Source organism: Archocentrus centrarchus, chromosome 13 (genome assembly GCF_007364275.1).
Source record: "Archocentrus centrarchus isolate MPI-CPG fArcCen1 chromosome 13, fArcCen1, whole genome shotgun sequence".
Classification (NCBI taxonomy): Eukaryota; Metazoa; Chordata; class Actinopteri; order Cichliformes; family Cichlidae; genus Archocentrus; species Archocentrus centrarchus.
Window position 1 is genome coordinate 17346061 of NC_044358.1, and position 24460 is coordinate 17370520.

Consider the following 24460-nt stretch of genomic DNA (forward strand, 5'->3'; position numbering starts at 1 on the left):
AAAAAAAGTCAAAACGTCAAGACGTCGTATTACATCCCACAGGCCATGAAATTAAGTGAGGAAAGTGACCACTACCTGCCAGAGTGTGAACATTAATGAAGAGAGAAGGTAAGTGAAGTGTTCATGTTGTATTGTTGACTGATAGCCACACGCGGTATGTAAATCTTGAGTACAATGCTATTCCTCCGCTCATAATCTCCCACATAAAAAGTGACAAGCAGCCAAAATCTACTGGCCAAGCTAGCTAAAATTGCAAGATGCTATCACAGACGGTACACTTTGTTTTTATTAGTTGTCATCATCTTAAACTAATTGCTTATGTTAACATCCTGTGACTCTTTTAGATCTGTTTAAAGGACCATACTCTGGAAGAGAACCGCTTCTCTGAAACTGACAAAAATGGCAATCACCGTGACAGATTTCCTACGTGATCGGGGGGTTCCAGAAGAAGCACTCACACTAATCGAGGAGCAAAAGGTGCGATGTGACAGAGACACAGACAGGGTAGCCAACTATAACCTGCAAGTGAATCATGGTATTCTCTGAGAATGCAACCGGGGAAAAGTGTATGCTATAATAACTTAAGATGCAGAGGCCCCGCAAATTAGGTCATTTCAATATAACAGCCAGTTTTCATTTGCATTTTTAGGGATTTTATATTCAGGCTTTTCTTCCACTACCACTTGTAAATGCTCCACTGTAAAAAATGTCAATCTATTATTTATGATATGACAATGATATACAACAGAGGTGAATGAAAGACTATACAGATATATCCATACATTGTTGGACTGGGATAGTTTGGTGACTGTTTTTCTTCAATATTGACTTGGTTGCGAAATGATAGAAATAGGACACACCTAGTTAACTACTTACTAGTTTAAATACATCAATCCTTCCATTTTCTGCTTATCTTGTTGCTGTCATTCTTTCAGCTGCTCCCTTGTTCATAACGGGTTGCCACAGCAAATGGAAATACATATTTTATCTTTAAGATTTTTACACCAGATGCCCTCCCTGACACAACTATTCCTGGGATGTTAATATACCATTAATGGATTTAATGCAAGTTATTGCATTTTAATATTTAATTTAGCCATATAAGATGATAGTTTGTGGTTCTAAATTTAGTGGGCTATTTTTGTTGTTTGAATGAATTTGAATGTTTGAACTTTAAATTTAAATTCATTTGAATAATTTTGTTGGTATATTTCTACAAATTACATTTATTTTGAGGGCAGAAAGGTGGTGTGGTGGTTAGAACTGTTGTCTCATAGTGAGACGGTCTGGGTTCGAGTCCACCTTGGCAAACCTTTTTGCGTGGAGTTTGTGTGGGTGTTCTTCAGTTTTCTTTCACAGGCCAAAGACATGCACTTAGTGGGGTTAGGGTTCTATTTAGGATTTTAAATTGCCCATAGGTGTGAATGGTTGTCTCTCTCTCTCTCTCTCTCTCTCTCTCTCTCGCTCTCTCTCTCTCTGTGTTAGCCCTGCTACAGGCTGGCAACCTGTACAGGGTGTACCCTGCCTTCTGCTCTAAGATAAGCTGAAGAAAATGGGTGGATGGACATTTACATTTAATTTACTTATCTCCCAAAGTCACAAATTGCACACAAAGGTTAGGCTACATTCATAACATACAAATCATTTGCTATATAATCAACCATTTAGTATAATGACCTGAGTAAGATGCCATGAGTTTGTTCAAATGAATTTGCAGATTCTTTCCAAAGTTTTCTGCATACATATGACAAATGATCCTTATCGTGGTTTTCCTATTCTTCACAGATCGACAGGGATGTCATCTTGCTTATGGACGATTCAGCTTTGGCTAACTACATTCCCTCATATGGAGACAGAATTGCTCTTTTTAATTTTTGCAAAAATCAGAAACCTGTCTCAAAGCGAAAAATGGGCCTTTTTTAAAAGCTCAGAGAAAAAATGAAACTAAGAAAGGAAACCAAACAAAGTGAAGAGGAGCCTAAAACCTCTAAATCCAACTCTAGACGAAGAGTCATTAGACGGACTGTTGAGATAGGTTGGATACACCAAGACAATACTGAAATCAAACAGGTTAGAGCAAAGCAAGGAGGAGGGACCAGAAAAGTTGTTATGAACATCAGTGGTGGATATAATGACATCCTGAAAGAAGGGAAAAGTCTTTTTTTCCCAAATGGTGTTTCAAGTAAAGGCCATGAATCAGACTTCACATTTGATGTTTGGGATTTTCAGCAAAATTCCTTATCTGGTGACATCTCAATTGGCACAATATATGACACCATCAAACTTCCCATGCTGCGTTTCTACATTGCCACAAAGCAACAATCAGTTGTAGATGTTTCTTCTACTGAATCAGAACACACTGATGTTAATTCTAACTTTGATGGCCAGGATGACATTATTGAATTTTCTGACAGCCAGTCCTTTTCTTCGGCACCCAATTACTCAGATAATGATCAGGACAGTCCTCATCAGCAAGTTGCCTCTGACCAGTCAATTGTTACAAATCAGCCAGTCACCACAGATCCCATGGTGGCTTCAGAGGTCCATTTTATCTTACCAGAGATATTATCAGATGATGCAGTTGTTCTTCACGACTATGTAACACTGGGAGAAAATCCACATAATATCTCTGACCCAGAAATTACATTTGGCCCAAATCCAGAAGATGATTTTGATAATGCTGACACACTGATTTATCAGCCTGAAACACCTGACCATTCACCTCAAACAAAAATGCTAACCATACACCACGCAAATTGTTTCAATGATATGATTGAAGCATTTTCTGACCCAGACACTCTGACTACACAACTGACAGTGAGGCGACTACTTCCAGATAATTCTGAGGAAGCTGGTAGTGGCTCAGGGGTACTCAGAGATATCTTTAGTGCCTTTTGGCAAGAATTCTATGATCGTTGCACTCTTGGTACATCGGTGAAAGTGCCCTTCATCAGACATGATTTCAAGGCTGACACCTGGAAAGCTATTGGCAGAATTTTCTTGAGAGGATACCAAGATTGCCACTACCTTCCCATCAAGCTTGCATCCCCTTTTGTTGAGGAGATGTTATTTGGAGTAGTGTACAGTGACCTGACAGAAGTCTTTCTTCAGTTTGTAAGCTGCCAGGAGCGAGAGATCCTCAGACAGGCTTTACAGGACTTCTCTTCCATTGAAGCTGATGACCTTCTTGAGGTCCTTGACAACTATGAGTGCAGAAGAAGAGCCTCAGCAGAAAATCTACAATCAATTTTGATTGAAATTTCACACAAAGAACTTGTGCAAAAGCCAATGTTTGTAATTGATTGTTGGAGGGATATTGCAAAACCACAAATCAGTCTGCATTATGAGAAGCTAAGGAAGATGTACGATGACCTTAAACCCACATCTAAAAAGGTGACAAGGCTGTTAAAGTTTCCAGGTGATATGACAGCAAAGCAAAAAGAGGTTGAGCATCATCTCAAAAGGTATATCAGAGAACTCAATGAAGAAAAACTAGGGAAGTTTCTGAGATTCTGCACAGGTTCTGATTTGATTGTGTCAGACAGTGTCACTGTGGAGTTTACAGTAATGTCTGATTTTACAAGACGTCCAATAGGACGAACATGTGGCATGTTCCTACAGCTACCTGATAGCTACGAAAATTTCCCTGACTTTCGTGCTGAATTCAACGAAATTCTTGAAAGCAACATTTGGGTGATGGATATTGTGTAGCATTATTATGTGGCCCCTTAGCCATAATTCTGGCTATGCTGTTGCCAGGCTAATAAGTTTAAAATGGTGAAAAAGATCACAGCCTTAGTTAACCGATAGAAACACCTACAACTGTTTATTTCCTTTTCTTAGGTGTACTTTGTCTTCAAGTCTCATCTGTTCTGTCCGGTTATACTAGTGGCCTATACTGGACTTTTTTGATATCTGTTTTTACAGGGCCACTTCAAGTACATTTCTCACAAGCTGGGTTCTAAGCTATCAGCAACTGCATATCTGTTTTAAAAGGTGCTGAATTGGAAATGACATGTCTTTGTGTGTAGATGTTATTACAAAATTGTAATAAGTGATTCATATAAAATAAATGTAAATAACAGACAGTTAGGACCTTATTGATACTTTTCAAATCTTCACTGACAAAATATTGTTGGATTGAATCTGCACTTGATATGGTAGGTGAGCATCATATTTTATTTAAAGTTATTGTAAAATAAAACCAACATGTGCAGACTCTTGTGAATAGACACGTTTACATCTGTTCTAAGCAGCTACAGCAAGCTAATGTGAATACCAATTACATCCTCCAAGGGATTCCTATGCTTTTCAATTGGCTAATCAATATTTGTGAATGTGCACATGTAAGATTTCCCGTTCATGTGACATTTCCCATTGTTACATCTTCAGGGTTTTATGTTGCTTAGTATGTTCATAATTTAGACAATGTATTTTTTCTTCATATAGTCACTGAACTGCATTGAACTGCTGCTGCAAAAATGTATTTCAGTTTTGTGCCTTAGGATATGGTTTCCCAAGTACACACAGGACAACTGTGATGAAGCCACAAGTTTTACATGATTGATCTGTAACTGCACAAATCATATTAATTCTGGGAGTATGCCATGCTATTTTTTTTTAAATTTTTTTTGTCATTTTAAAGTAATGGAAATTGTTATTTCTTTTTATGTTATCTTAATTTTCTTTACAAATGCACCAAAGAATGTTCATAATTTGATGTTTTTAAAAGTGCACCAGTTTCATTTCTGTATGATCTGTTTAACAATCAGTTAAGTTAATAATCAAGACTTAATAGCTAGTTGATAGCACAAAAAGTTAGTGAAATAAAGAGTTTTCTATTTAAAGATTTTGTGTCTAGTGACTGGCACCTGAGTAATTTTGCAGGAAATTAAGTGCACATTGCATCCTCTACAATACAATCTTTTAATACTCCAGCATGTTGTGCCATTGTTACAGACAATATTCTTGTAGACTGTTATGGTAACCTTCATGTTGAGTCAGTCCTTGACAGTTTAACACAAATTAAATTGAAGAATAAAAGCATAATTAACCCACCACAAATTATTTCAGCCTTCATATATACATCGCTCCTTCACAGCAAACACTGATTAAGGTAGTCAGAGGGGAAAAAAGGAATACTTTCATTGTGAAAATAAAGTTTTACAAGTAGGCCCATGTTATGGGTAGAAATAGCTTTTATACTCTGTTAAATTGTCCACATTTAGAGGACTTCATGGTTTCAGTACCAGGCTTCTGAAATCTGACAGCTCACACCAATTAACGTCCTTAGAGGACTATCCTGCCTTAAATATTTAGCAGTATTTCATTTCTTAGTAACAAGTACAATTCAGCAGCAGAAAATGCATCTCTTGGAGCATCCCATCCTTTTTCCTGCATTAGAAGACAGCAGAGATCAAATACAGTTTCATCACAGGGGTACTGGCTTTTGGGGGTGCACTCCTCCTTACATAGGGCCAGCTCCTCCAAATCAATAGTCTTAAGACAGTCTTCAGCGCCATGCATCTCTGGAAGTGTGTACATCAAAACAGGACGGCCTCCAGTCACCCCGTGACCCGCCTTTGGCCTTATTTTGTGGGAATTCCAGGTTGTCACGACTTCATTAAGTTCGTCCTGAATAAAAAGATAACGAAAACATCATACTGAAGCTTTTAATTTTTCTGTTGCTGCTGTTGCGCGCATAGTCCTAATAAAAATAGTCAGGTGTGCGAATTTTTTGAGAATTATGCGCTCCAATACCAAATATTAATATTCCAAATATGCTCTAATTAAAACAATGCTGACTTTATGATGGAAGATGTGGATAACGAAAGCAAGGGTAATGAGCTCGGAAACGTACCTGAACAAGGTTTAGGAAGCAGAACTGAATTAAGCATTTATCCAAAAAATCACCGGAGAAATGCCCATCATCTTGGAGAGTTTGGAAAAGATTGATCCAAAACTGTGCACTTTGTTTTCTCAAGATTCCCCACCAAAACTCAATACGCTGGTTTGCGGTGCTGCGCCCATAGACAAAACTTCGGTCTCTTGCAAAACTGTCAGTGTGGTTCCTTCGCAAAAAGACAAGCATGTTTTCAACATGTCCATTTTCTGTCCCCCTGTCAGCGCGCAGACGCTCCGGACATCCTCCCAAGCGCGCAATAGATGTGATGAAGTAATCAGCAATCACCTTTGGGTCGTTGTTTGTTCTGTAGGCTTCCATCCACACAACATAGCGACTAAAACCATCAATGCAGCCATTGATGCCAATGCCATAGGGCTTCAGTTTATCGTACGAATCCATGTGCCACAGAGGATTTGGGCCTTTATTACGGTAATGCCTGCGTCTCAGACGGCGCGCCCGCCTGAGCTCCACACCTTCAGGATCAAACAACTTGATCAGCTGCCTTATTGTGTCTTGTGATGCAACATACCCCCTCTGTAATGCACGAAGGTGTAACCACCGATATCCTTGCATCTGTCCGTTGCCAGCTATTTCATTTTGCACAAATCCGGACAATTCTTCCAAATCTGTGTGATTTTTCCTTCTGACTAGACACAGATTTCTGCACCATCTCTTCAACGTCCTTATACTTATAACTACACCGTGTTTATGCGCTAAAAGAGAAAGAATTTCCTTATTACTAAAACCGATTTTGAAATATAGTTTCACTAACTCATCCACGCAAGGCATACTGGAGAGGGTATAGCAGACGTCGCGTGGCAGCTGTTTGACTTGAAACGACTTTATTCTCGAAATTTCGACTTTATTCTCGAAATAGTATTTTGACTTTTTTCTCGAAATTAGGACTTTATTCTCGAAATTTTGACTTTATTCTCGAAATAGTATTTTGACTTTTTTTCTCGAAATTACGACTTTATTCTTGAAATTTTGACTTTATTCTCGAAATGCACATTTTAATTTTTTTTTTCAATGTGGCCCTAATACTCCGTCGTAGCAATGACAATCAAAAAGATTAATAAAGAGAGCAACACTGCTGAAAGGGAATACAAATTAAATGAAAAGCTATTTAAAATGTGAGAGCTAACTATACGGGTGAACAGGAGAGAAAAGATAAGTTAAAAAGAATATGGTGCTGATCCAAGATAAAAATGTCCTCAGAACAAATACAGACAACATTTAAACCCAAAGTAAAAACAAAGTCCAGTGTGTGTCCTTTGGTATGCATGAGGCCAGCCACATGAAAAGAATCCAGGATGCTTGCAGTAAGGCTGGAATCATCAGCGTGAATGTTGAAATCTCCAACTATAACCAGTCTGGACGACTTCTTAGTAGAGGATAAAAAGTCACTCAATACCTTTAAGAGGAAACTATTAGGGCCAGGCAGGCGATACACCACAGCACAATAAAAAGGATCCTTATTTCCGACTTTAATCAGCTGTAGTTCAGATGACAAAAATTGTCAGACATTCCCTGAACTACACGAGGACCGGTTTCCAAACAGTGCAGCAAGGCTTCCCAGCCTGGCTTACAAAGGAATAACCACCCGGGCAAAGTTCAATGAGGGATGAGTAATCTGAGTTACAGGTTTCAGTAAGAAATAAGAAATCCAATTTCTTGGAGTATAAAATCGTTCAACCACATTTTATTAGCCATAGATCAGGCTTTAAATAGCACCGTGCTCAGGAGAAGTCTGATTATTAACAGAAACAGCTCGAGTTAGGGGACTGAGGATTTCATCCGTTATGCTTTTAAATTCCACTCACAGAGGGAAGCATAAATACTGAACTCTGGAGCAGGAAAAAAGGTCTTGTGGTCTGAGAAGTCCACATTTATCCTGTTGCAGAGTGATGGGAACAAAAGAGCCTAACGCCTCAGTGTAACCAGCTGTTGAGCCGTTATCCAGGCTCTGCCACCTCACAGTCAACCAGCCCATCCCTGCTCATTCACTCCACTGCAAGGGGTACTAATGTTCAGATGGGATTAGCTTCCCAGCTGGTTTGATTAACAGAGCTCTGCTAACATGTGCTCACAAGCTGACTGACCCAGCACATCCAGATGGATGTGTAGACTACACACTGCATGTATGGATGGGGCTGCAGGCATGTTCTCATGCTGGAGCACTACTGTTCAAGGCTGAAGCAGCAGTGTACTTGCAAGGCACAAAGACTGTGACAGATGTGGCTGTGCATACTAAGTGATCTGAGCAGTAGGGCTATCAACCGCTAGCTAGAACCCACACTCCCACTCAGCTCCACGTTCTAACAAAAGAGGCCCTAATTATGCACCTACACTTATAATGGGAAAGAACACTACTCAGTCAAACTTCAATACAAGAGCAGTAAATTTAGGTCAGAGTAATGAGTAATATGACAAACTAACCACCTCCTATTACCAGTTTTAATTCACGTTTTATATGAATAAATAAATTTATATATGTAACTATGCATATTTTTGAGTAATTTAAAACTGCATTTCTGCTATTGCTGCTGTCCCCCTGCAGTACCTTTGCAGCCCACCAACCTGTACTCTCCCTCTGATGTAGTCATTTCTATCTATCTATCTATATAAAAATGCACTTTTTAAGTGATTTCACAGTCACTTTTTCAGTGAAGCCATCCAAACCTACCTGGCTCTGTGAGACATTGTTTTTTAACAGCATATTTTTGTTGTACTCATAGGCCGTTGCTTATCTTTGTTTATTATTAGTTTTTATCAGCTGTCAGTTTTCTTTGAATCACTGCATCCTTGCATTAACAAAGCAGTCTGTTGCTTTACAAACAAACTGCTTTCTGATTTATGACAGTTATGGGCAGATCAGAGCTGCACAGTTATGATACAACACAAACTAGAAATCAGTGAGAGCTCGTCCCTCACAATCCATCCTCATTCCAGTACTGGAGGGTATGACATCATGTACCTGCACTTTCTGATGATATGTAAATACAGAGGATTGCCCATCCCTATATCCACTGTGATTGGATGAGGGGGGCTGACCTCTGAAAACTTACTGTTCTTGTGAGATGTAAAATGCCAATGCTTATTAATACGTCTTAATGATTTCAGGTGACTGGGAAAGGTTTAAAACATATTTGTCAGGTTTTTGCTTTGAGAGGAATTATGTTTTTTTAACTTCTTCACCTGCATCTTGAAACTTTTTGTAATTTAATATTTTGTTGAATATGTCTTTACAGAATGCTTCAATTACTGTAACACACTTTATTATAGGTGGTTTTGATGCAGTCGTAAGGCCAGAGGCAGTTGGTGTGGTTATACTGATAATCTATCTAATAGCTGTTTTTGTCAATACGTTAAATATCTTTTGTATTACTTTTGACAGGAGATTACATAAACCGATGTATCTTCTGGTTTGCAACCTTGGTGTTGTTGATATAATATACACTTCCAGTGCCACTCCGACAATGATTGGGGTTCTACTTGCTGGTGTTAATACCATATCCTATGTGCAGTGCTTAATTCAAATGTTTATTTTCCACTTGGGAGCTGTGATGGAGCGATTTGCTTTAGCATTTATGGCACTGGATCGATTAATTGCTACAATTTGTCCTTTTCAGTACCATAGTTATTTGACAAATGCACGTGTTGTTGTTCTTACATACATCTTGTGGGTTGTTGCCTGTGGTTTTGTGGCTCTTACTCCTGCAGTGATATTACGTCTCCCTCACTGCAGCTCAAGGCTGAAGTACGCTTTCTGTGACTATGCTGCTGTGATACGAACCACTTGTGTTGACCCTAATTACTATTTAAATATAACTGCTGTCATATTATTTTTTATTTTATTTTTCACTTTCATTTTCATTTCCCTCTCATATTGTGGGATCTTATTTTTTGTCAAATTATCCTCAAATAATGACAAAAAGAAAATGGGAAGCACTCTTCTGAGTCACCTCATTTGTGTAACGTGTCATTATTGCCCCGCATTTGTAATCATTGTCTTGACCAGAATAGGTGTGGTATTATCACTTGAGGAGCGTCAGGGTTTAGTGATTTGGACCATCCTCGGTTCATCTGTTGTTAATCCTTTTGTGTACTGTCTCAGGACGAAAGCAATCAAAAATAAGATCTTTAAGATATTCAGAAAGATTGACGTCTGATTAAATTCTTGTGAACTGTGAGTGTGCGAGCTTAATAATAATCAGTTCAACTGTTTAGAAATCTGTAAGAAAAATACAGTGATAACTTTACCCAAGGTGCAAATTTTCCAAATCTTGCACAATCAAATGGTTAAAACACTGCGTGCTCCACTTTAACTCTGGCACAGATTCTGCTTTGTGAGTTTACGCTAACATGTTGGCACCCTAACAGCTCAAAAATTCAGTTCAAACAAGGGTTTGTGTTCAAGTCCCTTTATTAACTTTTAGTCAGAGTGTTTCTGAGATTGTCTGTGAGCAACATTATGCGCTTTCTTTCAGTGTTGTAAATACTCATAATCACTTTATCCACAAAAGCTAATAAACTTTATCAATTATTTCTTTCAGCCCCATTGCTCGTAAAATACCAAAGAATCATTTTGCCAGTGTTATAGTTTCTACATCTCAAGTTTTGTTTGATCAAATGTTTAGAACCCATGGTTAATGTGTAATATCTGAAAATAGCAAAAAAAATAATGAAAATAATAATTATGATTCAAAAAATATTTAAATAACTGATCCTCAACCCATCTCTTGGGTTAAAATAATTTAAACTAAGATCTTTAAAATATTCAAAAAGGTTGACACATCTGACTAGAATGCTCTAAACGACTTACTGCAAAAATGACAGAATATTTATATTCATGCACTTTCTTAACTTACGTTTGTGAAGTGTTGAATCCTATTCAAGAATCATCTTGTAAACACTACAGTAAATGTTACATTTTAAGCATTGGTTCGGTGATCTTAACACAACCAAATTATTGAATTTTCAAAATGTTACATTTAATCTCAAACAGCGTTTTGAATGGATATTCCCTGTCCGTGGTTCTTTTACATTTTAATCATGAGTATTTATTTTCTGTCTGTGAGCAACACCTAATATGATGATAATGTGCTTCAGATATTTTTTATTACAAATTAATAAAATCAAAGTAATTATCTTAACTAAAATATGTCTTTATTTGTAAAATATCAGAAACCAATGAAAGAACAAGAGCAAATTAATTTTGTCTGATCAAAAGTTTATGACCCAAAGAATTTTGTTTATGATATGGAAACAGCTAAACATGGTATCATTAAAATCATAAAGGATGGCTCTCAAGCTATTATCAAAGATCATTGACTGTGATTTTTTTTTTTTTAATCTAGCTCTGATGAATCAGCTTGGTGTTTATGAGTGGGTTATGAAGAGACATCTGAGATGGGTTGACCTTGATGATGACCACTTACAACACTTACAACCCACCAGGATGTTACCCAAAGATGTAAATTTGCTAAAGAGGGAAGAATATCATATGTGGCCCTGATGATAAAACTTATCCTAATTGGTCTCCATGTTCCACATCTTGTGCCAAGTGATTTTCTTTCTCTCAATGCCCTCCCACCTTGTCCACTGGCCTTGCTGTGCTTGGGAGACTGCTTTGGCACACATGACTGCTTCTTCTTGGTGTCATATCTGTGCTACCACCATGTGTCGCTGTTCAGTCAGTGTCGATGTTTGCCATATGGGTGTTGGTCTTCCTAAACCAAGACCTCCTCTGCTGTATTGGACGTGGCCCACTATATCCTGGGTGGCAGCCTGTGCATCTGCCACAGCAATCTGTGGTTTCCACTTCTTCCCTGTTGCCAAGGTAGGAGCCACACCTTTCACTCGGAAATCCCGGCATTCAGTGAGAGCAGTCAAACTTTGGCACATTTGTCCTCCTCCACCAAGCTTGAGCTAGGCAGGGAGAGAGCCCCATTCCCATACAGCCCCACACTGCTCAGGCATCTCGGCAGCAGGAGCCACTTCCTCAGCGGAGCGTTCACCTGTCTCTCCAGCCGCGTGGTGTGTGATAATGTGACCTCATAGATTGTAATTGGCCACATGAGGCGGGCCAGGAGACCAGACTGGAAACACCACAACTTCAGTTTCCCCAGGAGAGCAGTTTCATTAATCTGCTTGAGGCCATGTATTGTATCTTGACTGAATTGCTCCAGCTGTTCACCATCCTTAAGAGCTGCATTATACCATCATCCCAGACTTTTGATGGGTTTCTCTATGGGCAATTTGCTGGCATAATTCTTGATTCTCGATTGAAAGGAAGATGATGTCTGGTTTGGTGGCCTGAGGGTCTCATCTCTACTTCGAGACGAGGCAAGAATTTAAGAGTATGGTTTATAAAGAATTCAAGATCCACATGTAAAGTGTAGATTTACATGTGGCTCCTTTTTTTTTCTCTGACGATCCAAGAAGGACTCCATACCAAGATATAGTTTTGTAGTTAAAATTATAATATCATTGTTTCCTCATTGGCTCATAAAAAGAGCCAAAATTAAAGTTGATGAAAGCATTTAAGCTGTGAGATTTACTTTAGTGGAATTAAAAGTTATTAAAGATTCATAGTCCATCCACATCCCACCACTGGAGTGGATGACATCATGTAGCTGTGATCTCTGATGATATGGAAATACAGAGGACTGTACATCACTGTATGCAGTGTGATTGGATGAAGGAGCTGCCTGGTGAAAACATAATGTTCTTGTGAGACTTAAAATGTCAAAGCCTAAAGGTCGTCTGGTTAACCAAAAGCTGTTTGGGTTTACCAGAGCTGTATTTTTTCTTGGCGATTGTGGATGAATGGTAAAGATTTGAAATATATTTAACAGTCTTTTACTTTGAAAGCAGTCTTTTACTTTGAACACATTTGGGGGATTTTTGTTTTGGGTTTTTACGTCAGAAAGAAGAAACATCTTGTGATTTAATATTCTATCAAATATGTCTTTACAGAATGCTTCAATCAAAGTAACACACTTTGTTATAGGTGGTTTTGACACAGTCAAAAGGCCGGTGGCAGTTGGTGCAGTTATACTAGTAGCCTATCTGCTAGCTGTTGTTGCTAATATGTTAAATATCCTCTTCATTATTTTTGACAAGCAGTTACATAAACCCATGTATCTTCTCATTTGTAACCTTGCTGTAGTTGATATACTGTATACCTCTAGTGCCACTCCAACAATGATTGGGGTTCTACTTGCTGGTGTTAATACCATATCCTATGTAGAGTGCTTAATTCAAATGTGTGTTTTCCACTTAGGAATGGTGATGGAGCGGTTTGCTTTAGCAGTTATGGCATTTGATCGATTAATTGCTATAATATATCCTTTTCATTACCACAGTTATCTAACAAATACGCGTACTGTTGTTCTTACATATATCTTGTGGATTGTTGGCTGTTGTACTATTGTTTTGTTTCCTGCAACAGTTATTCCTCTCCCTCACTGCAGCTCGAGGCTCAAATACAATTTCTGTGACTTTGCTGCCATAATGCGAACCACTTGTGTCGACCCTGATGAATATTTCAATCAAAGCGCCATGATGTCATTTTTCGTTTTATTTCTCACTTTCAGTTTCATTTGTCTTTCATACTGTGGGATCTTATTTTTTGTTAAACTGTCTTCAAATAATGACAAAAAGAAAATGGGGAGCACTCTTGTGAGTCACGCAATTTGTGTAGTGTGTTTTTACTCTCCTATATTTGTCATCGTTATCTTGACCAGATTAGGTGTGGCATTGTCTCCAGAGGAACGTCAGGGTTTACTGATAGGGAACATCCTCGGTCCATCTCTCGTGAATCCTTTTGTGTACTGTCTTAGGACAAAAGAAATTAAAAATAAGCTCCTTAAGATATTCAAAAACATTCATATCTGACTAGATTCTTGTGAACTGTGAGTGTGCTTCTTAAAATAATTGTGAAATAATTGTGAAATGAAAATGAATCTGTGGGAAAAAAATACAGTAATCTAACAATAACCTAAATGAGGTGTAACATTTCTGAATATTACATGATCAGATGATTAACATATAATATGCTCCACTTTTGCCTTTCATGTAGAGTGAATAGAGAGAGAGGGGAAGACATGCAACAAAGCCCCGCTGGTCAGACACAAACCTGGCCCACCTGTACTGTGGCCATGACATGGTCACCGGCCCCATATGCTCCACTTTAACTCTACCACATATAATTATTCTGCTTAGTGAATTTACACTAACATGTCAGCACCCTATCTACTCTAAAAATTATTTTAATACGAGTTTGAGCTAAAGTTTAATGTACAAGCTTTCTTTGGGGGTTTTTGGTGTTTGTCTTTTTTACTTTTAGTCTGTAACTGTTTTTGAGTTTGTCTGTAAGCAACAGTAGGTGCTGTTTCCTGCAATTTAAATCAGGGGTGTCCAAACTTTTTTCAAGGAGGGCCAGATTTGACAATGTGAAAGGGCCAACTGTCCCTGATGACATAATTTTAAAGAATAAAAGATGCATATAAATATTGTTATTTAATACTTTAATTTCCATGCAACAAACATGAAGTAACCAAATGTGGGGCATAAATGCTCTCTGAATTTCCAGCTGTATGTCTACCACAGCTCCAGAGCAGTGGTAGACATGTCATGTAGGTGGGTGTCACTTAGGTTGGTTCTCAAGTGGTTCTTGTTTAGGTTCAGAACAGAGAAACTCTGTGCAGCGCACACACAAACATGTGGAGCCAAACAAGCTGAACATAATCTTTGCAAAGGTTCGGATCTCTGGAAACTTGATCTTATCCAGCTGCTGGTGTTGTGCCAAAAAAGTAATCTTTAGCTAAAAAGTGATTTAAGGAAAAAAAACTGATTTCTGATGTTTTTATGTGTTTTTGATGCATAATCATAGTCAACTGGATTTATGAAGGCCTTATAAATAAAATAAAGAAATGACCTGTTTTGCAAGTATCTTCATTCAAGATTTCAAGATTCAAGATGATTTTATTGTCATTATACGTCAAGACATACAATGAAATTACATTCCAGAACACCCATCCAAGAACACAGAGACAAACACAAACAGGGGAGACAGGCATCTCATGAATGTGTTACTGAATTTAAATTATAATCAACCTGATCTTTTTTGGCCACATCAACTATCTTTATAGAGCTGTGATGTTATAGTTGTTGTATCTTCTGCTGCCCTTTCTCCAGATATCTCTGAAAGCAAATACACAACACCAGTAAAAATGCGATAGAGAGATGCTAGTGTTGACTGTCACACTGAAGCTCAGTCAGCTCCAACTGCAGGTGAAATGAAGAGTCAAACAGCAACATGCCCTTTTCATCCATCCATCCATCCTCTTCTGCTTATCCTGTTTAGGCAAAATCCCCAAAATGGTATTGAATTCACCCGCGCTAACTGCTGCATACCATTTTGTTTTCACACCCGTACTAACAACCATGACCTCCCGCAGAGCTGGGAAGGGTGTGGTGCAGGGCTGGCTGGGGTTAGGAAAAGTCGCTAAGTTGGCAACACTGTGTCACCTATGACCACCACCCAAGGCAAATGACATCACACAGCATGGGCTGTGATTGGTTAATCATTCAGTCTTCTACTTTGTGAGGTTTTGAAGCAGTTGGCAGACATCTGCTGCGAGACACTGCAAACTGTAAACTGAAGACTCACATGTGCAGGCTAGCTTTTATTTAATTTTATCTATTTATACCAGTTTAAATGTTGCATTTTATTCTGTATTGTAAAGCACTTTGTAAACTTTGTTCTTGTTAAGTGCTATATAAATAAACTTTACTTACTCCATGAGTTAAAAAGAGGAATTGCATGTTGAGTTGTATTCATTGCTTGGGCCAAAAATAACACATGTATGGACAAGATGGGTGGGCCATATAAAATCCAAGATTGGACCATGTTTGGCCTGCAGGCAGTAGTTTGGACACCACTGCCATAGGTATTAAAACACTGCAGTGGTTTGAATCGCATTTATCTAATAGACTCCAGTTTGTTATGTAAATGGGGAGTCTTCTTCATATACTAAAGTTAAGTATGGAATTCCACAGGGTTATGTGCTAGAACCAATTATACAGTGCCTTGCGAAAGTATTCGGCCCCCTTGAACTTTTCAACCTTTTGCCACATTTCAGGCTTCAAACATAAAGATATAAAATTTTTATTTTTTGTGAAGAATCAACAAGGGGGACACAATCGTGAAGTGGAATGAATGATCTCTGAATGATCCAATGTTGTCCCAAATGACTGATGATGATAAATAGAATCCACCTGTGTGTAATCAAGTCTCCGTATAAACACACCTGCTCTGTGATAGTCTCAGGGTTCTGTTCAAAGCGCAGAGAGCATCATGAAGACCAAGGAACACACCAGGCAGGTCCGAGATACTGTTGTGGAGAAGTTCAAAGCCAGATTTGGATACAAAAAGATTTCCCAAGCTTTAAACATCTCAAGGAGCACTGTGCAAGCAATCATATTGAAATGGAAGGAGTATCAGACCACTGCAAATCTACCAAGACCCGGCTGTCCCTCTAAACTTTCATCTCAAACAAGGAGAAGACTGATCAGAGATGCAGCCAAGAGGCCCATGATCACTCTGGATGAACTGCAGAGATCTACAGCTGAGGTGGGAGAGTCTGTCCATAGGACAACAATCAGTCGCACACTGCACAAATCTGGCCTTTATGGAAGAGTGGCAAGAAGAAAGCCATTTCTCAAAGATATCCATAAAAAGTCTCGTTTAAAGTTTGCCACAAGCCACCTGGGAGACACACCAAACATGAGGAAGAAGGTGCTCTGGTCAGATGAAAACAAAATCGAACTGTTTGGCCACAATGCAAAACGATATGTTTGGCGTAAAAGCAACACAGCTCATCACCCTGAACACACCATCCCCACTGTCAAACATGGTGGTGGCAGCATCATAGTTTGGGCCTCCTTTTCGTCAGCAGGGACAGGGAAGATGGTCAAAATTGATAGGAAGATGGATGGGGCCAAATACAGGACCATTCTGGAAGAAAACCTGTTGGAATCTGCAAGAGACCTGAGACTGGGATGGAGATTTATCTTTCAACAAGACAATGATCCAAAACATAAAGCCAAATCTACAATGGAATGGTTTACAACTAAAAGTATCCAGGTGCTGGAATGGCCAAGTCAAAGTCTAGACCTGAATCCAATTGAGAATCTGTGGAAAGAGCTGAAGACTGCTGTTCACAAATGCTCTCCGTCCAACCTCACTGAGCTCGAGCTGTTTTGCAAGGAAGAATGGGCAAGAATTTTAGTCTCTCAATGTACAAAACTGATAGAGACATACCCCAAGCGACTTGCAGCTGTAATTGCAGCAAAAGGTGGCGCTACAAAGTATTAACGCAAGGGGGCCGAATAATATTGCACGCCCCACTTTTCAGTTTTTTATTTGTTAAAAAAGTTTGACACATCCAATAAATTTCATTCCACTTCACGATTGTGTCCCACTTGTTGTTGATTCTTCACAAAAAATTAAAATTTTATATCTTTATGTTTGAAGCCTGAAATGTGGCAAAAGGTTGAAAAGTTCAAGGGGGGCGAATACTTTCGCAAGGCACTGTATTTATACTAGACATGCTTCCCTTAGGCAGTATTATTAAAAACATATCAATTTTCACTGATATGCAGATGATACTCAGCTTAATCTATCCATGACGCCAGAGGACATACATCAATTAGTTAAACTGCAGGAATGTGTTAAGACATAAAGGCCTGGATGACCTCTAATTTCCTGCTTCTAAATTCAGATAGAACCAAAGTTCTTGTACTCGGCCCCACAAATCTTAGAAACATGGTATCTAACCACATACTTATTCTGGAGTGCATTACCTTGGCCTCCATTAACACTGAGAAATCTTGGAGTCTGTTTTGACCAGGAAATGTCCTTCAATACACACATTAAACAAATATGTAGAACTGCTTTTTTGCATTTGTGCAATATTTCTAAAATTAGAAACATCCTGTCTCAGAGTGATGCTGAAAAGCTAATTCATGCATTTATTTCTTCTAGGCTGGACTATTGTAATTTGTTATCAGGCTGTAGAATGGGAGGCAGAGCCGTCAGCTTTCAGGCCCCTCTTCTGTGGAGCCAGCTCCTAATTTGGATTCAGGAGACAGATACCCTCTCTATTTTTAAGATAGTCTTAAAACTTTCCTTTATGATAAAGCTTATGGTTAGGGCTGGATCAGGTGATGCTGAACCCTCCTTTTGTTATGCTGCAGTAGGCCTAGACTGCTGGGGTGGGGTTGGGGTTGGGTATGCCCCTGATGCACTCAGTGTTTTTCCTTCCCACTGTTGCCAAGTGCTTGTTCATAGGGGGTCGTTTTGACTGTTGGGTGTCTGTTTCTGCAATTATTGTACGGTCTTTAGTTAAAAATGAACTTTATTAATTATTATTTCAAATTCATGTTATGTTGAGTATTTGTGAATTTTATCTCACTGAGCTATATTTAATTTGTCATTGTTTTATTGATTTTGCTTGTGGGAAATGCCTTTCTGCACTCTGCCTTGTTTGTGCCTCCTGGACTTCCGTAGCTCTTCTTAGCCTGTGTCGCTTCCCCCCTCATTCTTCCCCTCAGTGTATACACTGCTGAGGGTAAGTCGCGGGAAAAGTTGCTGCTGTGATTTAGCATTGTTTTCTGCATGAAAGTAGCCATGTATGCTGAAGCCTCTGGCACATGTTATTTACCATTGTTTATTTGTATGTTGTGAAGCATTTCTGGGCTGTTTAGACCACTATTATAAGTTTTATAGACGTGTTTCCTGTCATTTTGTTTGGCGTGAACATGACCGCCAGTTCGCTGCCCAGCGTGTATTCATGCAGTACAGCTTGTTTAAACACCGCTCTTATTTGCATGTTTAGGAGCAGAGTGCATGGGAAAAGGAGTACAGAAGTGGATTAATGTCTTTTAATCTCTTCTGCAGGTATGTTTTTATTTTAAGTTATACATTTTATTTCTGTTCATTTCTTTAATTCTGTCCCTCTGCATTATATGGTTATGTGTTATTGTGGACACCAGGTGACGTTTTTTCTCCTCTTGTTAGTTTATTTCCACTTTTGTGAGGAAATTTATTGTTGAAAATTTAATTTAAAAAGAAAATTATTTTAGACAGTGTTGTTCTGTGCTGCTGAGGGAGCAGAGTGCATGGGAAAAGGTGTACAAAAGTGGATTCATGTCTTTTAATCTCTTCTGCAGAAAATAAATGTCCCAAACCACCTGAGTGAGCTGTCGTCTTCAGTAATCTATACGATCAGGAATCAATCCCGTTACAGTCGCATGGTATTATTTTCCTGCAGAAACATTCCTTACGTTGGTGTGTGCATTTTTTTTCTCTTCAGCTTTGCTCATAAAATCAGTTCCATTTCTTTCAGGTCTGATTTTTAAAGCCATTCATTAATTTTAATATACAGCTGGGTATGGAAATGATTACCATCAAATTCTTTAAACATAATGTTTTTTAAGTTTCATCATTCAGTAGCTGACAATTAGAATCAAAAAAGTCCTTTTTGGATTTCCACGGACCGGCCTTTAAGGTGTGGGGATAAATACGCTACAACACTCTCTGGTCACCATGGTAATGTTTGAACGTGCCTTCAAAATAAGATGCGCCTCAAAAACATGCATAGAGTACAAATCTCCTCAGTCAGGCTCAAATGCCTAATGGAATTTCATCCAGCGTAAAAAAAATAAAATTTGTTATAAGTTTAAGTCAGATAAAATCCATTTCTTCAAAATATCCGACAGTTTGGGGTCTAATATCGAATTTTCACTGCAATTGCTTCTGCTTCATCTCTGGATTTGCTTTTATAATCTCAAATTTTTCTTTGTAAGAGTGAGTCTGTAGCTTACGCTTGCCTCCTGCACTTGCCATGATTGTCTCTGGTGAAATGAACTGACACAGACACTAAAGCATCTCAAGGTGCTGTTAGTGTGTGCAGTTGTGCATTGGCAACAAAACTGGTTCTTTAATTAAACAACATTCTGACATGAAAAAAATCCTCATAATGTAATGAACAAATTATTCACTTTTTAAGTTAAAAAAACACCTATTAAAATATGCCTATTCAGTTTGAAACTCTAATCTAATAAATCAAAATAAATATCAGTAAAATTAATAATAACCAAAAGAAATAAATAAAAGTGATACCTCTCACATTTAATAGACGAGCTGTGTGCCTCTTTACAGCCCTGCATTTAGCCAAACGGGTACACAAAAGGTTAAAATCATTGGCCTAAGCAGAAGAGCCAAAATTATTATCCACCTCTCATTTGAAATTAATTGTAAGTTGACTTCTTGTCCAGTAAGTAAACTTTATCCTCTGTATGAAAGTAAAGTGACAAACAACCATATTCATAGTAACATTCCCAACAGACCGTTTTACCTCATTCAAAGAGTTTCTGACTCCTGCCGCGGTCTCCGCTCCCAAACACTCTGAGCCTTCAGAGGGGGGCGGGGGGAGCGCAGTGGCATGACGCTATGTTGCGCCTTCAAAATAAAAGCACACGAGTTAAAATTTTTTCTCCTCCGAAGTGTAATTTCTAGGTGGGACAAATGCGCCTGTCTCCAATATTGGGGGGGGGGGGCACGTCCCCCCTGCCCCCCCGGTTCCTACGCCTATGGTGTGAGCCCTGAGCTTGTTCCTCTGCTGCTTATTTTTGCTAGCCTGTGGGTTGGCTGAGTTTGGCCAGCACACACCAATACTGTAGTATCAGCTCAGTTAGGGGGTAGGTACATTTGTTGTGGGTCATGTAACGGAAGAGGGTGGGGGAACATTTTAACAAAGGGACAGGGTTCCAAACTGGAGAGGCGTGTCTGTGTCGTCTCTCGCAGCTCACTAAGTTGTCCCTAACAACGTGACATGGTGTCAGAAGTGCGATGCGAATATGCACTGGATTTTTTCCTGCTTTAGAAAAGAAGAAAAAAAAAAAAAGAGGAGCTCCGAAAATCAGCATAGCCGCGAGGTGAGCTTAAGCAGCAGCAGAGAAACATGAGCCTGTTTCAAGTCCCGCCGCCGGAAAAGTTCACTTTCAAGGCTGAAGACTGGCCCAAGTGGATCAAGCGCTTCGAGAGGTTTCGAATTGCGTCCGATTTGGAAACGCAGGCCGACGAAAACCAGGTGAATGCGCTGATCTACGCGATGGGAGAGGAGGCAAAGGATATTCTGACCTCTCTGCATCTGAGTCCTACTGAAGCGAGCGAATTCAGCACAGTTAAAGACAAATTAGATGCTCATTTCATAACACGGAGAAACTTCATCTTTGACAGAGCAAAATTCAATCAGAGGCAGCAAGAGCCGGGTGAGTCAGTCGATTGTTTTATTGCTGCACTGCATTGCCTTGCCGAACATTGTGGATATGAAGCTCTGCACGATGAAATGGTGAAAGACAGACTAGTAGTTGGCCTAAGAGACACTAAACTGTCTGAACAATTGCAAATGGACCCTGAATTAACACTCTCCAAGGCAGCCACCAGAGCAAGACAGAGTGAGCAAATAAAGAAACAACAAGAAATGCTAAAGAAAAATTTTAAAGGAGATGCATTAAGCACACAGCTCGACAGCGTGCATTCACACCAGCGAGCAGACAGCAAAAGCACACGAGTTAAGCCACAGTCATCCATGTCAGCTAGTAAAACAGCATGGAAAAAGACCATCAGAAACACACAGTGCAGACGATGTGGAGATATGAAGGGCCACAGCTTGCACCAATGCCCAGCTAAGGAAGCAGTGTGCAACCACTGTAAGAAAAAAGGGCATTACGCCAGAGTGTGTAGAGCTAAAAGGCTTAATGACGGGAACGTAGCAATATTGACAGAAGAGGTAGGAGATGAGGCCGCAGTTCTGGGTTCACTCACAGCTATTACAGATGAGGGCCCATGGATGACAGAGATAAAAATGGATCACAGCAACATTGTGTGTAAAATAGACACAGGTGCCGACGTAACTGATGTGCAGCCCGGACCAACTCAGCAGACTGAAGAGAGTTTCAAAGGCCCTGAAGGGGCCAAGAGGAAGGCCACTGAAAGTAAAAGGACAATGTACTGCCATACTAAAGAAAAGACAAAAGAGCATCTCACAGGAAGTTTATGTGGTGGAGGAGCTGGCCACACCACTGTTAGGCCGTTTAGCTGCTGTAGCGCTGCAGTTGGTAGCTAGGCTGGATGCCATCAGCCTAGTCTCAGATGAAACAGTAAAAGCAGAATTCCCAAAGCTATTCAAAGGCCTAGGGAAGATGCAGGGCGAGTATGACATTGTCCTGAAACCAGACGCTAAACCTTTTTCTCTCTCTACTCCCAGACGCATTTCTCTCCCTCTCCTACCTAAGGTCAAAGAAGAACTAAACCGCATGGAGCAGCAGGGAGTCATCTCCAAGGTGGAACGACCAACCGAGTGGTGTGCACCTATGGTAGTAGTACCCAAACGAACAGGTAAGGTGAGAATATGCACTGATCTCACTGAACTGAACAAATCAGTCATGAGGGAAAGACACCCGCTTCCCTCCGTAGAGCACACACTGGGACAGCTGGCAGGAGCCAAAGTGTTTTCGAAGCTAGATGCGAATTCTGGATTCTGGCAGATTCCACTCTCAAAAGAATCTTCACTGCTCACTACCTTCATAACTCCATTTGGAAGGTACTGTTACAATCGCCTATGCTTCGGAATTTCTTCTGCTCCAGAGCACTTCCAGAAGCGTATGACACAAACCCTTGAGGGTCTGGAGGGCGTTTTGTGCCAGATGGATGATGTACTCATCTGGGGAGCTACTCAACAGAAGCATGACGAGAGGCTACGTGCAGCACTGTCACGACTTCAGGAGGCTGGGGTCACACTGAACGAAAAATGTGAGTTTTCCAAGAGCAGAATCAAGTTTCTGGGGCAGGTGATTGAAGCATCAGGAGTGAGCGCAGACCCAGAAAAGGTGAACGCAGTCAAGGCCATGAGAGAACCCCGCAACATCAGCGAGGTGAGAGGGCTGCTGGGAATATAAATCATCTGGGGAAATTCATACCCCACCTGGTTGAGAAAACCCATCCACTGAGAGACCTGCTGAAAAAGTCAAATATGTGGATGTGGGGCTCCCAACAGCAGGAAGGTTTTAAGGTAATTAGAAAGGAACTTACAACACCACCAGGATTGGCACTTTATGACCCAAATGCTGAGACACGGGTCTCTGCTGATGCATCATCATTTGACTTGGGTGCTGTCCTCCTTCAAAAGCAAACAGACCAGGACTGGAAACCAGTAGCATATGCTTCCAGGTCCTTAACAAGCACTGAGCAGAGGTATGCCCAAATCGAAAAGGAGGCACTGGCCTCCACATGGGCCTGTGAGAAATTCGTAGAGTTTCTTATTGGGAAAAACTTACATATGGAAACAGACCACAAGCCCTTGGTCTCTTTGCTGGGCTCAAAGACATTAGACATGCTCCCACCACGAATACAGCGTCTCAGAATGAGACTAATGAGGTTCTCGTAAACGATCTCACATGTGTCCGGTAAGGACATTGCAACAGAAGATGTGCTTTCTAGGGCTCCGGTGACTAGCACAGCAGATGGATTGCAGGAGGAAGAAATAAACCTCTATGTCAATACAGTCATGGCAAATCTACCAGTCACAGAGCCTAGGCTCAGGGAGATTCAAACACACCAAGACAATGACCCTACACTCCGCCAGCTCAAGACACATTGTTTAGAGGGTTGGCCAGATAAATTTTCTGTGGTAGAGGCAATCCGGCCCTAGATGCCATTTTCAGGTGAATTCACAGTACAAAATGGAGTGCTACTAAAAGGAGGGAGAATTGTCATCCCGGCATCTCTCCAGGCAGAGATGTTGTGCAAATTGCATGAGGGACATTTGGGCATGACAAAATGCAGTGAGCGTGCTAAGCAGTTGGTGTGGTGGCCAGGACTTAGCAAGAAACTGCAACAGTTGATTGAGAACTGTGACACTTGTGCACGAGAGCGAACAAACTTTAAAGAACCAATGATGCCAACAGTGTTTCCAGCCAGACCATGGTCCACTGTCGGAGCCAATCTTTTCCAGTATGGTAACCAGCATTACCTTCTTATTGTCGACTATTTTTCCAGATTCTTTGAAGTTGGCAAATTATCATCCACTACTTCAGAAGCAATGATCCAGCACTTTAAATCGATCTTTGCTCGTCATGGTATTCCTGAAATTGTACGTTCGGATAATGACCCAGTTTTCATGTGACAGTTTCCAACGTTTCGCACAGGAATGGGGCTTCAACCATGTGACGTCCAGTCCTCAGAGCAACGGGGAGGCTGAGAGAGCAGTGAAAACCATTAAGGGTCTTCTAAAAAAGTCAACCGACCCCTATCTCGCCCTCATGGCCTACCGCGCTGCTCCACTGGCGAATGGATACAGTCCCACAGAGCTTCTCATGGGAAGAAGGATCAGAACATCTGTTCCTACAGCACCATCCCAACTCCAGCCAAGATGTTTGGACTGGGACAAGCTAAGAGAGACAGAAAATACATACAGGAGA

General features: G+C 40.1%; 3 protein-coding genes across 3 annotated transcripts; all 3 read left to right on the forward strand.

Annotated features, from left to right (window-relative positions):
* Positions 1–39: 39 nt before the first annotated feature.
* On the forward strand, positions 40–4605 carry LOC115790930 (uncharacterized). The gene is made up of 3 exons (XM_030744954.1): positions 40–108; positions 345–477; positions 1786–4605. Exon 3 carries the CDS (start codon positions 1939–1941, stop codon positions 3709–3711), a length of 1773 nt encoding a protein of 590 aa, XP_030600814.1. The 5' UTR covers positions 40–108; positions 345–477; positions 1786–1938; the 3' UTR covers positions 3712–4605.
* A 4539-nt stretch (positions 4606–9144) lies between these two features.
* LOC115790385 (olfactory receptor 1M1-like) lies at positions 9145–10077 on the forward strand. The gene has a single exon (XM_030744222.1). It carries the CDS (start codon positions 9145–9147, stop codon positions 10075–10077), a length of 933 nt encoding a protein of 310 aa, XP_030600082.1.
* Positions 10078–13000: 2923 nt separating this feature from the next.
* On the forward strand, positions 13001–17550 carry LOC115790386 (olfactory receptor 11A1-like). The gene is made up of 3 exons (XM_030744223.1): positions 13001–13136; positions 13662–13785; positions 17520–17550. The coding sequence occupies exons 1-3, from the start codon at positions 13001–13003 to the stop codon at positions 17548–17550; spliced, it is 291 nt and encodes a 96-aa protein (XP_030600083.1).
* Positions 17551–24460: the final 6910 nt, after the last annotated feature.